Genomic DNA, 14,558 nt, shown 5'->3' with positions numbered 1-14,558 from the left:
TACATTATCATGTATATTTCCTGAAATAAACAATTTTGATATGTATGTATGTATGTATGTATGTATGTATGTATGTATGTTTGTATCTGTCTATCTACCTATCTATCTATCCATCCATCTGTTTGTGTATGTATATATTAAAATTCGTTTTAGTCTGTCGCGCTGTCAGTCTGCCGGACCCCTATCGACTTTCAAAGAAGCGTGCCGATTGACCGAATCCCTACCAACTACCAACTTGTCATAAAAGAGAAACCGAAAGAAGCTGCATCCTGTAGGTAAACAAACCAGAAACGAGTACAGCATGGAGTTTGTTTATATTTTCTTTGATTTATATGCAAGAAGAGAATATTAATATAATCGACAATGCCACCAAAAAGAGGTCGTAAATTTGAAGGAAACCACCGACATCATAAGAGGAAAAAGCTGAACCTTGTGGCATTACAAGAACAAATAAGGCAGAAGAAATTCTATCGCCATCAAGGGAGCACGGGCTCTGCTGTTGCTCCTGCAGATGACGAGTAAGTTTAGTTGGTACTACCGCAAACTCGGGGACCCAAAAATTTCCCCAATAATTTCTGGCCAAATTTTTTATATTTTTTTACGCAAATTCGGGGACCCAAAAAATTGCTGGCCAAATCTTTTTTATTTTTTTACGCAAACTCGGGGACCCCCAAATAATTTCTGGCCAAATTATTTTTTGGCCAAAATTTTTATTTTTTTAATTAATTTTTTTTTTAGATCTAATATCTTTTAAAATATAAAATCTAGATCCAAATTATTTTTTGGCCAAAATTTTTATTTTTTTAATTAATTTTTTTTTAGATCTAATATATTTTAAAATATAAAATTTAGATCGCTTCGAGATCTAAATATATCTATTTCTAGATTCATAGTAGATAATTAGATCTGGACTGGATTTTGTTTTGTTTTGTTGGGTTTTTTTTTTCATATACTAGTAGTAAACAGTATTTATAACTCACCCTATACTGGATACCACTGCGAAAGATGGAGAATAATATGTCGAAGGGCTTCTTGGTGAGTCTTCCCGTATAGCTCCCTCCACATAAATTCATCCAAATGAGATTCCAGTTGACTACTGTGGACACCCAGCATAGATTTGAACCTGCGTTTGCAGTTCTTCCAATAGCACTCAATAGTGTTGGTGCATGCGCCTGTCTGGGGGTCAACAAAGTTAGCTGTGTGGTTCACCACCAGGTGTTGATATGGAGGTTGGACTGGGAGGTTGGCTATCCCGTTGTATGCAGCCCAGCCGTCACTGTGTATAGTGGAACCAGGGGCGATGTGCTCCTGAATAAGTGGCAACAGTCTAGCCGCTGATCTGTCGTTATCCACGACCACTAAAAATCCCTGTCCCGTCTCCCTACACACACCACCAAACACCCACCGTTGCTCAGCAACTCGGCCCACGTTGTTTTTTCTTTTGGCCACTAGACTTTCGTCGATCTCGACTGTGAGGCCTGGACCACCTATTTGGTACGGGTTGTTCAAAAGCCACCACGAACAAATGTCTCGAAAAAAACCATACCACTGTAAAACAGAATTTTCACTCACTCCAGTGAGCCCTGTACTGTTTAGAATCGGCTCCTTGAAACCCCACAAAAGGAGCAGCTCAACAATTTTCCTCAGAGGAAGACACTGATGTTCAAAGAACGATCCTCTCCTTAAGGGAACTTTGACACTCTTGTGGGTAGGGCAACGCCAGTACCTGTTGTCACTTGTGGCACTTTTCTTTATAAGAGTGGTGACTCGGTTGCAAGTCGCACAATTTGGTGGATTTCTTGTTAATAACCCGTTAGTCTGGAGAAAGAGAATAGCGTCTTCTTCTGTCCTCGCATGAGCATATAATAATTGTAACGCCATTACGAGAATCGAAATGCGCGGCGCGAAAAACACAAACACACCAGACAAAAAAAAAAAAAACGGCAAAAAACCCACGTGAAATCCAAATGATTGAACACGTCAAAAATGTTTTACTGTTTTTATTACCCATTTTCAAATATACGTTTATTTGTTCAAAAACGGGTTCAAAAACGTATAAAAACATTAGACATTAAATTCGCATATAATACATATTATATTCATGTACATACATAATAATAATAAAACACATAATTTTGTAGAAAATGCTGGTCACGAAAAAAAGAAAATGCCAATCTGGCATACAACGATGAGAATCGAAATGCCGCGGCGTGAAAAACACAAACACACCAGACAAAAAAAAACGGCAAAGAACCCCACGTGAAATCCAAATGATTGAACACGTCAAAAAAATGTTTTACTGTTTTTATTACCCATTTTCAAATATACGTTTATTTGTTCAAAAACGGGTTCAAAACGTATAAAAACATTATACATTAAATTCGCACATAATAATAAAACACATAAAAAAGAAAATGCCAGTCTGGCATACAACGATAAGAATCTGGCATACAACAATAAGCAACATCCAGGCGGCAGACCGTATCTAGGGTAAACTAAGCAAGAGAGACTCGGGTCCCCGAGTTTGCGGTAGTACCGTTTAGTTTTAGAGATGCATTTTTACATTGATATACAGTACCATGTTCCTATTCCTATAATCCTTAATCGACATTGGTAAAGGCGCGAGGTCCCTGCCGCCATCTTGCTTTGTTTACACACAGACTGCGTAGTAGTAGTTGCCACCTTGGCTGTTTTTGATTCATCTGGATATTTTCTGTATCCTTCACTTCACTGCCTTCAGATAAAAAGAAGGTACTTGCCCAAAAAATGAAAATGCCTAGATATAATTGAATATGGTCTCAAAATAATGGGCTTGAATAAAACAAAAACAGTGATACAAATACAAGAAATATCAATTGGTACAAAAGTTATCGCAAAAAAAAAAAAATGCCTTGAAATTTGAAAATAGGCACTTAAATGAAAATTCAGTTTTCAAATGACAGTTACAGTATAAAATGTGGTTTATTATGATGCAGTATACCATCCCATTGATAAAACCGTTTGAATTTTGTCTCTAGGTGATATAGAGTTATTCAACTTTTTATACCTTAAAAAACACCCCAAAAATTACTATATAGGAATCAGCCTGAAAGTGGGCTCCAACTGACTGAAAAAACGAAAGGGGATTTCCTGAAACACTGTGATGTCACGAGGCTAGGAGCAATGAACGACTCTGACCACGGCAGTCCAAGCTGAAATGGAGTTATCTTTCGTAGATTTTGAAATGAGTATGATTTTATGAAACGCTCAAAGGGTATCAGGGAAGCAATTTTGATATTTGAAAATGGTAACATTGGAAAGGAAAATGGTTGAATTTTATGATTATATATGTTTCAAGGGAATTTTTCATGAATGATAATAAACAGAGGTGTGACCAATCTCTTACTAATATCAACATATACATCTTAGGAGTTGAAAAGTGGCTGAAAAACGTCGACCCATCTAAGGCGTCAGATCCAGATAACATCCCCAACACAGTAATAAAGGAGTGTGCTAAGAGTTTGGCCCCCTCATTATGCATAATTTTCCAAAAATCGGTCAACACCGGGATGCTCCCTAATGACTGGCTGAATGCAAACATCGCACCTGTATTAAAAAAAGGCAACAAAAATTAAGCATTTTCAGGTTTTCAAATTTCAGAAGTAGATTGTCAAATTTTCCTTCTCTAAATAGTGTTCTCGTGTTCCACGTTCCGATAGTCAAGGATTCATTTCGAGTTTTTAGTGAGGAGGCGTCGGCAAAAAACTCTCCACTGTGTGGTTTTCGTACAGTCCCGTCATCAATGTCCTCACCTCTGACTCTAGTCTGGTCCTCTTCCCTGTTTTTATTTACAGCGAGATGTCATATCGCAGGGGTCCCGACGTCTCTCGCATGACTTTTTCTTTTCTGCTGTCGAACCATAATAGACTATGACAGATACAGGGTAAGATGTCAGCCTTTTCCCCGGTGGTTGGCCGCAAATTGAGTTTGTCCAATAGCGCCCGCTATTTCCCACAAAATATGAACATATATTATTAGCAACAATAAACTGCTGGTGGTTCATGTACGACCTTTGTAAGTAACAGCATATGAATCAATTTGGAAATTACTAAACTTTTGAATGGACAAATTAAAATAGATTATGGTATAGTTTATATAATCCACAAGATATGAGATTTAATCAGATTGGACATATAAGAGCATATTTAACTGGTTGAATTAGAAAGGATTGTGCTTAGTTAATATCATCATTGCATCTCCCTATTTTGGACCCTTGTTCATGAATGTTTACCCCTGATTTGTTATTTTTTTATTTTCAGAAGGATAAAAACAAGGAGGGCTACTAAAGTAGTAGATGAACCTGAAGAGGAAAGAGTAAGTTGTTTTTAAAACAATTCTATTTGATATTTAGCTAACTTAATTCTCTCTTCTTCATGGATACAACTATTCAATGGGGATAGATCTATTAACACCAGACATTCTACATAATTTAAAGACTGCAGTAGTAATCCTGTTACTTAAACCTGGTTAGAACAATATAATTTTATAGAATTTATATAACATTGTCTAACTTTTTTCTATGTCATTAGAAATGATAGAATAGGTTAATTACATCGGAATTTACTCATTTTTAAAGGGAAAATGATCTGTCTTATATCTTTTGTTATGCTTACATTGTACCCATTTTAATTTCAGTTAGTTCCCTCATCCCCTTTTTATATAGTAAAATATAATTTAAAAAAGATAATTTTGGGGGGCAGCTTTTTGTGGATGGTTTTGCATGGTGTCTAAAAGTAGTTCTAATTATGGTCATCATAAGATATTTTGGCAACTTTATATAATCTGTTGGTTTCTTTTGAATAAGGTGTATTATTTGAGAAATTTGCCCTAGTAGGTTTGTTTTTTTTACTGGCTAATTTTGAGGGGATGCGTAATTTGTTCATTAAGTTTCTTAAGACTTTTAAGAGAGTGTTTAGACATTGAAACAAAAGAAAAAGGGAAAAAAAGACCTTGTTTGGATTTGGAGTCTCATTGACTTATTGCTAATTTATTTAATATTTTTAATCAGGAAGAAAAGAATGTGTCATCATCTTCAGAGAGTGAAGAAGAAACCCCCGCAATACAACAGCTTTTGCAAGCCATTGGGGTCAAAGAGGAGCAACCAGAATCAGAACAAGATAGTGATGTCAACAGTGAAGAAGATGAAAATTTAATGAATAGTGACGGAGAAGTAATGGATGACCAGGAGGAAGTAGGAGATGGAGATTATGTGGAGGATGAAAATTATAGTGAAGACGAAGACAGGTTGAATGAAGAGAATGATAACTCATTTATTGATTCTGAAGCTGAAGAAAACAATGATGAATCTGAGGTTGAAAATGAAGAAGATGAATTCGGCAGAGAGGAAGACAGCAATGAAGAGGAAGACATTGAGGAAGGAGAAGAGGAAGAAGACAATGATGATGATAGCGCTGATGAAGATTATGAAGACAAAACTGAAGAGGAAGAGGAAACTGATAGTGATGAGGGAGAAGAGGAGGTGGATAGTAGTAATGATGAAGATGATGGAGATGACAAAGAGAACGAAGGAAAAGGGATTCGAGACAAGGAAGAAGAAAATGGTGTTCCTATTCTCAATGGTATAAAGAAACAGAAGAAGAGGAAGCCAAAGGCATTGGACATATCTTCAGATGAGAACGATACAGATAAAGAAGACACAGAAGTCAAGAATGCTGCAGGTTAGTTCTTAAGAGGTTTTAGACACAATAAATTTATAAATGACAGTTATAAAATTATTGGTACCTCTTAAAATCTATGATTTTCTAAAATCCTTTTTAAAACAATTAATTTTCAGTGATAATAATTCTTTATGCAGTTTTGAAATTTGCACCTTAAAATCAAGAATGCGCTCAAAAAAATTGGGAATTTTCCATTATTGGTTGAGACAGTGCAGCAACTTTTTTTTTAACATAAAGAGTGGATGCAATGTTATTTTTTGGAGGAAATTCATTCATGATGAAGTTTCTTCATATCTAAGGAAAACTCCAACGGCTATTCATGGGGATTGATAGAAACGATTTATTGATTGGAACTGGTGATGCCCGGAAGTGTGTATTAAATTGTTCAAGTTTTAATGCACACAAAAACACTAAAACCTGGGCAGCTAATGGACTTGGCATGTTAATTAAATTAAATGTTCATTTTACCAGAAAAACATCAATGAAAATTGAGGAAAATCGTTCTTTTATCACATGTTTAACGAGCCGGCACACACTCTCACAAGTAATAGGAACAGCTGAGAAATATGAATTTTTGGCATCATGTGACTTTTACTCTCAAAATTGCTGACGACTATAGTGAGAAATTGAAATGTCTCCACATCTAATTTCTAAATTGTAGCTTCATTCGGATTAAATACTTATTTTTTTTCAAAATTATATGAATGAGATTCATTTTTAAAATAACTTTGCAGAGAGATGTGATGATAATGTAATGGAAGCTCCATAATATGAGGCCCATTTAATGCATATTGATTCCCTTGGCCATTTTATTTGAAAACAATTGTTATGCAACTAAACTGCTTGAATGGAAACTTTTTTTTCTTCCTTTCTACAATCTCTGATTTCATCCTAGCACATGCTAAATAATATAATTTCAATTTTCTACATATTAAATCAAATCGTTCTACTTGCTATTTTTACCTTCTCTTGTTTATGTTTGAAAGCTTCTTTCCTTTCTAAAGTTGAATATAATTTGAATCTTTTTTTATTTTTCCAGATCCTTTTACTATTCACTTTGAGAGGGAGGTTGATGTTGATGAATTTTTGGAAAAGAACAAAGAATGGAATAAAAAGGAAATAAAGGTATTAAGAAAATTGTAGTACTAACTATAAATTGTATTTTTTATGTGAGAGGATAAAATGTATATGATGAGGCGGATTTTAGTGGGAGTTGGAAAATGATATATTGATATATAATAACATTGTGAAAATCACAAATTTTATGGCGAGTACTAGAGTGCATGTGGCGGGTGGTTGGATGGGAGCATCACCCTTGAATCATATACCTATGATGTTCGCATGGGTGTACGATCCGATAGTGATGTCGTTTCTTCTTCTCTTTACTAGCCTATCCTGCTTCTTTGGTTTGTGATTGTATTTTTGACAGGGGATATTTTTTTCTGTAAATCTTCTGCCTGTTTGTTCTTGGTTATTTATAATTTAGCTTATGATATCTTTAGGTTATGATTTTGATTTACATTTGTACTATTTTTGTTAGATTGCTTGTTTTTTTGTTTCAGCGGTCTCTCATATAACCTCAATTGTGTTGGAAGAGACCTAAAGCAACAAACAAAAAAAAAACAAAAAAAGAGTGCATGTGTTCTTTGAGTTATCCGTTTGTCACTTATCAATTGTCATTTGTAGGGCCACTACACTTGTCATAGTCAAAATGTTCGGATATGTTTGTCTGATTTAAACTTTATTATTTTTTCATAGCGCACTGAGTTTTTGTATTGCACATTTAATCTTATATATATATATATATATATATATATATATATATATATATACATACATATATATATATATATATATATATATATATATATATATATATATATATTATATATATAATCAATATTATATACATACATACATATATATATATTTATGAGTGTTGGTGGGTACTCTTAGGTACGAAAGTGCTCGATAATGATGGTTAGAGCTAATATAATATACAAATTGTCACTCACATTTTTTGTGGCCGAGACGATTCGTTTCTGTGTCTCTTTACACGTCCTCAGTCGGCGTAATCCTTAATAATATTAAATAGTAAATAGTAAATAATGAACTTATATAGCGCCTAAACATCCACGTTAATCGTGCTCTGCAGCGCTTTACATAATAAAAATAAAAATAAAAATGTTTAAAAACAACAAAATTAAAAATCACGACACTACATGATACATAATAAGCATGCATACAAAAAACAGAATCAAAGCAACATCCATTTCATGAAAAATAAGCCTCGCGGAACAACTCAGTCTTCAGACATTTCCTGAAAGATGATAAGTTTTCACAGGACTTTGTCCGAGGACTAAGTGCGTTCCATAGGCGTGGAGCTATGAATGAAAAGGCTTTTTCACCGAAAGTGGATTTTGAGGTGGTAACTTTTAGAAGTTGGGACTGAGATGATCTTAGATTTCGAGTGGGTTCATATTTTTTAATCAGTTCCTGCAAATATTCAGGAGCCAATCCATCCAGACATCTAAAAACATAGCACAATATTTTAAATTCTATCCTATACTTCACAGGAAGCCAGTGCAATTCCTGGAGAACTGGTGTTATATGATCTCTTTTTTTCGTTAATTTTATAAGTCTAGCCACTTTATTTTGAATTTTTTGTAGTTGATGAATTCATCTTCTTTGACAGCCAATGAGAAGGGAATTGCAATAATCTAATCTGCTAGTAATAAACGAATTAACAAGCATCTTTGTAATATCTTCATCAATATAATGTCTGATTCTTCCAATGTTTCTAATGTGATAGTTACAACATTGGCATATTTTTTTAACATGATCTTCCATGGATAACCCTTGATCTAAATACACCCCAAGATTTCTCACACAAGAACTAGGTTTAATAGCATTTTCACCCACTAGTATCTCATTTGTAGATATTTTTGAGAGTTGATACCTATTTCCAAAAATTATCATTTCCGTCTTGTCATCATTAAATTTAAGTTTGTTTAGTTTCATCCAATCCTTTATGTTGGCAATGCAATTTTCCATAACAGATACTGATGACAGCTCTGGATCATTATTGAGTTTTGTATACAGCTGAGTGTCATCAGCATAAAAATGAAAATCAATGGGAAAAGTGGATAACATATGAGAGAGGGGAGCAGTATACATTGTAAAAAGGAGAGGGCCGAGAATAGATCCCTGAGGCACTCCACACGTTAATATGGATGGAGTTGATACATGGTTTTCTATAATTACTGACTGAGTTCTTTCAAACAAATATTCCTTTAACCAGCCCAAAGCTGTGCCACTGATGTAAAATTGATCACGTAGTCTAGTTAAAAGTAAATTTTGATCGATAGTGTCGAATGCCGCACTTAAATCTAGTAAAACAAGCATCGCAGCACTTTTATTATCTATATCATTTACAATATCATTAAAAACTTTAAGTAATGCCGTTTCCGTGCTATGGGAGGCTTTGTAGGCAGATTGAAATTTAACATTTAAGGCATTCGTCTCTAGATGGTTAATAATACGAGCAGCAACGATTTTTTCGATTAATTTTGAAATGAAATTTAAATTTGACACAGGTCTAAAATTATTTAACTCATTGCAGTCAAGATTTGCTTTTTTCTTCAGGGGTCTAACCAAGGCATGTTTCAGCATATTTGGAAAATCGGGCAACGTTAGACTTTCATTTACGATAGATGCAATTGCTGGAGCAAGATAATTTGAACATGATTTTATGAGCCAAGTTGGTGTTTTATCTAGCGGGCATGATTTATTAGGCATATCTGACAAAATATTTTTAACTTCCTCTATTGTTACGGGTTCAAACGACGTTAACATTTTATAACAGGTGTTCATAGATTTAGTTGGTCGTGTCGTGCAGGTAAGTGTTGTGTCCTCCTGTAGTGTCTCTTCCGTTGATGTTGATCTTCCAGGCGATGTCACGTGCCTTGTCATTGTTGTTGTTTTCATTGGTGAAGTCATGCTTGTTGTTTCAACTCGTGATGTCGTGCTGGGATGTAGATTTGTGGGGCTGTCGTTGTCTAGTTCCTGTCGGATGTTGGAAATTTTCTCAATGAAAAAGGTGTTGAATTTGTCACAGAGTTCTTTTGGAGATGTATTTGTTGGTAAATTATTTGTATTCGAGGGTGTGATCATTTCTTTGACAGTATTATAAAGCTTTTTCGAGTCAAGTTTGCTTTTTATCAGAGTGTCCTTCACATATTGCCGCTTGGTACTGACTATTAATTGATTGGTATAATTTTTGGCTTTTTTATAAATTTGCTTGTGAATTTCAAGTCCAGACTTACACCAAATACCTTCCTGATGACGTCTGTCATGTTTGGCCTTTCGTATTTCAGCAGTAAACCATTTGGAATTTGGTCTTAGGACGATCGTTCTGGACTTGAGGGGCGCATGATTTTCCAGACACTTATTGAGTGATGTGTAGAGGAGATCTAATTTCTCTGTAACGCCGTGTGTATTTATAACGTTATTATTTATGTCCAACTCCGAATTTGGTCCAAAAATTTGGTGTGGTTTATCTTTTTCGTTTTTCTATAGCGGACTGTACGCCGATTTGAAATTGGGACAGGGACATTGATCTTAAAAAATACTGGGTGGTGGTCTGAAATGTCTGGGCTTCCGATCCTGATCTCAAAAGTGGAAGTATCTATGGACCGTGTGATAACGAGATCGAGGGTGTGTCCACCCTCGTGAGTTGGTCCTTTGACATTTTGTTTGAGATCGAATATTTCTAGAAGTTTGGTGAAGTTGTCCGAAATCTCGGCATGAAAATTAAAACCACCTAAAATAATAATTTCTCGATTCTCGGTGTTTTTTGCGTGGAGAAAATCTTCAAATTCTTTTATAAAAGTTGTATTTGTGGTCTTGTTTTTAGTTGATGGTGGTGGTCTGTAAATGGTTACGACGTTAAAATGTCTGTTATTATGACTAAAGTGAATTTCGATGCATTCGAATGAGTCGTAGTTTTGTTTTTCTCGTTTGATAATATTCAATTGGTCTCTAAAAACACACATCAAACCACCCCCACGTCTTTGGTCTCTGTTTTTATATATATAAATATATAATATTAAGGATTACGCCGACGGAGGACGTGTAAAGAGACACAGAAACGAATCGTCTCTGCCACAAAAAATGTGAGTGACAATTTGTATTATATATATATATATATATATATATATATATATATATATATATATATATATATATATATATATATATATATCTTCTCTCTCTACTCTCTCTCTTTTTTATTTTTATTTTTTACCCCAATTTATTATTGAACCGTGGGTTGCACTAACCAAAATCTTTTAGCATGGCATCTTTGTGGGTGGAGAATGGTGCACATTCACTCTTATTGAAAGTCATCTGGTCTGTTGCATAGCAAAGTGCATTTGTTAAACTGGCATCTAAATACTCGGTTAAACTGGCATCTAAATACTCGAAAGCACTTAACCTTAAGACTAAGATAAGCTCTACATATACTTTTATGAAATCCTTTCTATAAACCATTCAAGACATGAGTAATGACAGGCCTACTGATACCAGACACTAACCAAAAACATCAAGTATATAGAGAAAGATGTTAACAGGCTGTAGACAGTCCATATAATTTACTGTTTTGTCTCTGAAACAACAATTATCTATTCCCTCTGAAGTTTCTGTTACTTAATCCTCAGGTACCTGGTCTTGGTAAAAGTATACTTTCCTACCGGAACACCGATTTTATTCAAGCTGTCAAATCATCCAAAGACCTGAAGGGAGAATTTGTAAGTAATTTATCATTTAAGGAAATAGAATGTTCCAATTTTATTGATTTCAAATGACTTAAACTTTGTGATTGATCATTTTTATCAATTTAATTTCATAGACAGACATTATCTCTTGTTTCATGTGATTAATTGTAAATATTTGTTTATTTTTTTAAAGATATACGAAAAAAAATGTTCAGCAAACATGAAAAATAAATGTTTTGTATATTTTCCCCATCATTTTCTTTTATAAAATTTTCTGTTAAATTGGACTCATGTTGTCAGTGTCTGCATTCATTTTCATACTGTTCAATTTTAATTAGGTGAAACACAAGCTTTGCAACAAGGTAGCAAAAACAAACTCCAAATTTACAGGTGTTGATTTAAAACAAGGAGGTAAGTTTTAATTTTTGGCTTAGATTGAGGTTTATCTGATAAATAAGCAGGTATTACATGGCCAGCTTTTAGTCAACCCAGGTGACACTTTGCTGGTTTTTCTGTCTGTCCTTAACATACATATCCTCACTTAGTTAAATGTTTTTTCATTCATAATGGTTTGTGTATTTTATGATTGTAATATGCATACATGCTTTATTGGCAAGGTCAGAAACTTCTGCAGGTTTTTTCTAGCACCCATGTATATTTTTAAATGCTTAACCCTTAAACAGCAAGACAGGATTCTTGCATATCATGCTTTATCCTTGTATTGATCTAGTTGGTTTCACCAGAACTGTATCTGAGTTATAGTGGACTAATATATGGGGCTGCATTACTAAGTTATTTTGAAAAACTATGAAATAAATTCGTTTTGATCAGTTTCCCTGGGTAGTATAATGAAAATAAAGAGAAAAGTGATGATCCAACATCAAAATAACAATAGTTGTAGCTTTTTAAACTGTCTTAATCTTTGATGGCAGATGTATGTGTCTGTGAAAAATGCCATCTCGATTTTGATTTATTCTGTTTTTTCTTATTTTGTCTGTTTTGATGGAGATTCACTGCCTTTGTCCGGGCAAGATATTTTGATAAGTTACTAAAACACAGATAGATTGTTCTTTGGATCTGCCTCTACTTTTTAACTTGTCCCCTAATGTTGCATAAGCAATTGTTGGTGCTGGAAAGCTGTAATCTATAATTGTATTTCACATCTTCCTTTTCCCTTACCTTTACTGAAATAAAAGTGTCTCACACATTGTGTAACTCTTTGAAAACAAGCAAATTATAGATCTCTAAACTAATTTTCATCTGTATAATACCAGGCTGAATTTTAGAGAAAATATTCAAACCAGACATTAGTAACAGTGAAACTTGAATCACATTGTTGTTATTGCTATGTTGATGTTCTGTTGTTATAATCAGACAAATAATCGAAGAAAGAATGAAGAATGATGTTGATTTTGAAAGGAGCTCAGCTTGTGGTTCAGGGATGGTGCAAGTGAAGGCAGAGAAAAAATAAAGGAAAGCGGAATGAGAAATTCTTTTGAGCACCTCAACTTCGTTCAGGGTTTTGTGCACTAAAGACCAAGGTGATATTAAACATTCATTCCAAAAAAAAAACATTAAATCAATATTAATGCATGATTAAGAATAAATTGTTATGTTTTATACTGAAAACAGGAGATTTTGAATTATTGACGACCAAGAAAATGATCACCCATTGATTTAAATTTTATTTTCCCAATACTTACTTAGGGAGGGTAGTCTTTGACATGAATAATACTGATTTTTGTTACTGCGTTTTATAGATTTGATTACACAAACACAAGTTTATTAATATTAAAACATCAATATCATTTTTTGTTTTTTGTTGTTTGTTTCAGAATCATTGACAACTTTTCAGTATGATTTGTTTAATGTCCTTAATACTTATCAAGATCTACTGTACACAAAACAGACAGTGCGAAATACAGAGGAAATCCGTTTGGTTTACTGTTTACATGCACTTAACCATGTTTTAAAGTGAGTAGAATAAGGCCTATGTTTTTGATTATTTTTGACTGCCTTGTAGTTCTTTATTATATTTATACTGTTACTTTCCTCTTTTAAATGTTATCATACTTGTTCCATTATATTTTCCCCCAATAATATGTAAGCTTCAACATTATTATTATTTTATAATTAAATTCTCATTCATGTAAAAAATAAAATACCTTGTAAATTCATTCTTTACATTTTAAGAAAATGTTTCTAGCATCATCTGTTAATTTTTCTTTTACATTGTTTGTTGTTGTGTTTTTTTGTTTGTTGTAAAATCGCCCGTTAATTTTTCTTTTATATTGTTTTTTATTTTCATATTTTGAAGGACAAGAAACGGTATCATTTCCAATGATTTCAAACTGAGACAAGGTGGAGCATTACTAAATGAAGAGTAAGTTTAGTTGTTTTGTTTTTTTTTAGTTGTGTGCTGCTGTTATTATTATTATTATCATTATTATTATTATTATTATTATTATTATTATTATTATTATTATTATTATTATTATTATTATTGTCACTGTGGTGTTTGTCTAAATGCCTGTTGTCTGGGAACAAGAAAAACTGGCTTTTTAGTTGAATGAACATTTATAATATATGAACATCATATGGTGCGTTCTCAGAGGTCTACCTTACTCAGTGTGCTTTTTACCACCTCACATATTCCCCAAATGTACCAATAAAATAAAATTTTCAATATAACTACAGGTACCCTGTCAGGCATCATTCTTACAATTCACATCACTGCCTATTGCCAGCTGATGGTTAACACTTGTTGAAGGGGTATATCTGTGTAAAATGCCTAACCTTGGAGTTTCGAAATCATTGTCACCCATCCTGCCACGGACTACACTCAATATTGCTTGACTTTGTTACTAGCCAATAGACCATTATGCTTGGCCACAGACATTTTTACGTTCAAAATGGTCATGTTTTTTTACAGTCAAATCTAAAATGAAATTTTTGCAAAAGATTTTTACAACTGACATGCCTTTCATTCTTTGCCACTTGTGATTTCACTTTGAACCATGGTAAAGTGTCGCATGTCAGTTAAGAATAGAAAGAGCATGTGTTTTAG

General features: G+C 33.7%; 1 protein-coding gene across 1 annotated transcript in view; it reads left to right on the top strand.

The window, feature by feature from the left end:
• Positions 1-254: 254 nt before the first annotated feature.
• Positions 255-14,558, top strand: part of LOC144976499 (U3 small nucleolar RNA-associated protein 25 homolog) — a 42,846-nt gene continuing 28,542 nt past the window's right edge. The window contains exons 1-8 of the mRNA XM_078920789.1: positions 255-518; positions 4,299-4,353; positions 5,048-5,717; positions 6,757-6,842; positions 11,435-11,524; positions 11,830-11,902; positions 13,327-13,465; positions 13,809-13,874. Of these exons, the coding sequence (XP_078776915.1) occupies positions 364-518; positions 4,299-4,353; positions 5,048-5,717; positions 6,757-6,842; positions 11,435-11,524; positions 11,830-11,902; positions 13,327-13,465; positions 13,809-13,874 (1,334 nt within the window). The 5' untranslated portion in view covers positions 255-363. The remainder of the gene's footprint in view (positions 519-4,298; positions 4,354-5,047; positions 5,718-6,756; positions 6,843-11,434; positions 11,525-11,829; positions 11,903-13,326; positions 13,466-13,808; positions 13,875-14,558) is intronic.

The sequence above is a fragment of the Berghia stephanieae genome, chromosome 1 (assembly GCF_034508935.2).
Source record: "Berghia stephanieae isolate SIO BIC M18660-M18661 chromosome 1, UCSD_Bste_1.3, whole genome shotgun sequence".
NCBI classification, from domain to species: Eukaryota; Metazoa; Mollusca; class Gastropoda; order Nudibranchia; family Aeolidiidae; genus Berghia; species Berghia stephanieae.
Note: the sequence above shows the minus strand (reverse complement) of the source record. Positions and strands in the feature narration are given on the sequence as shown.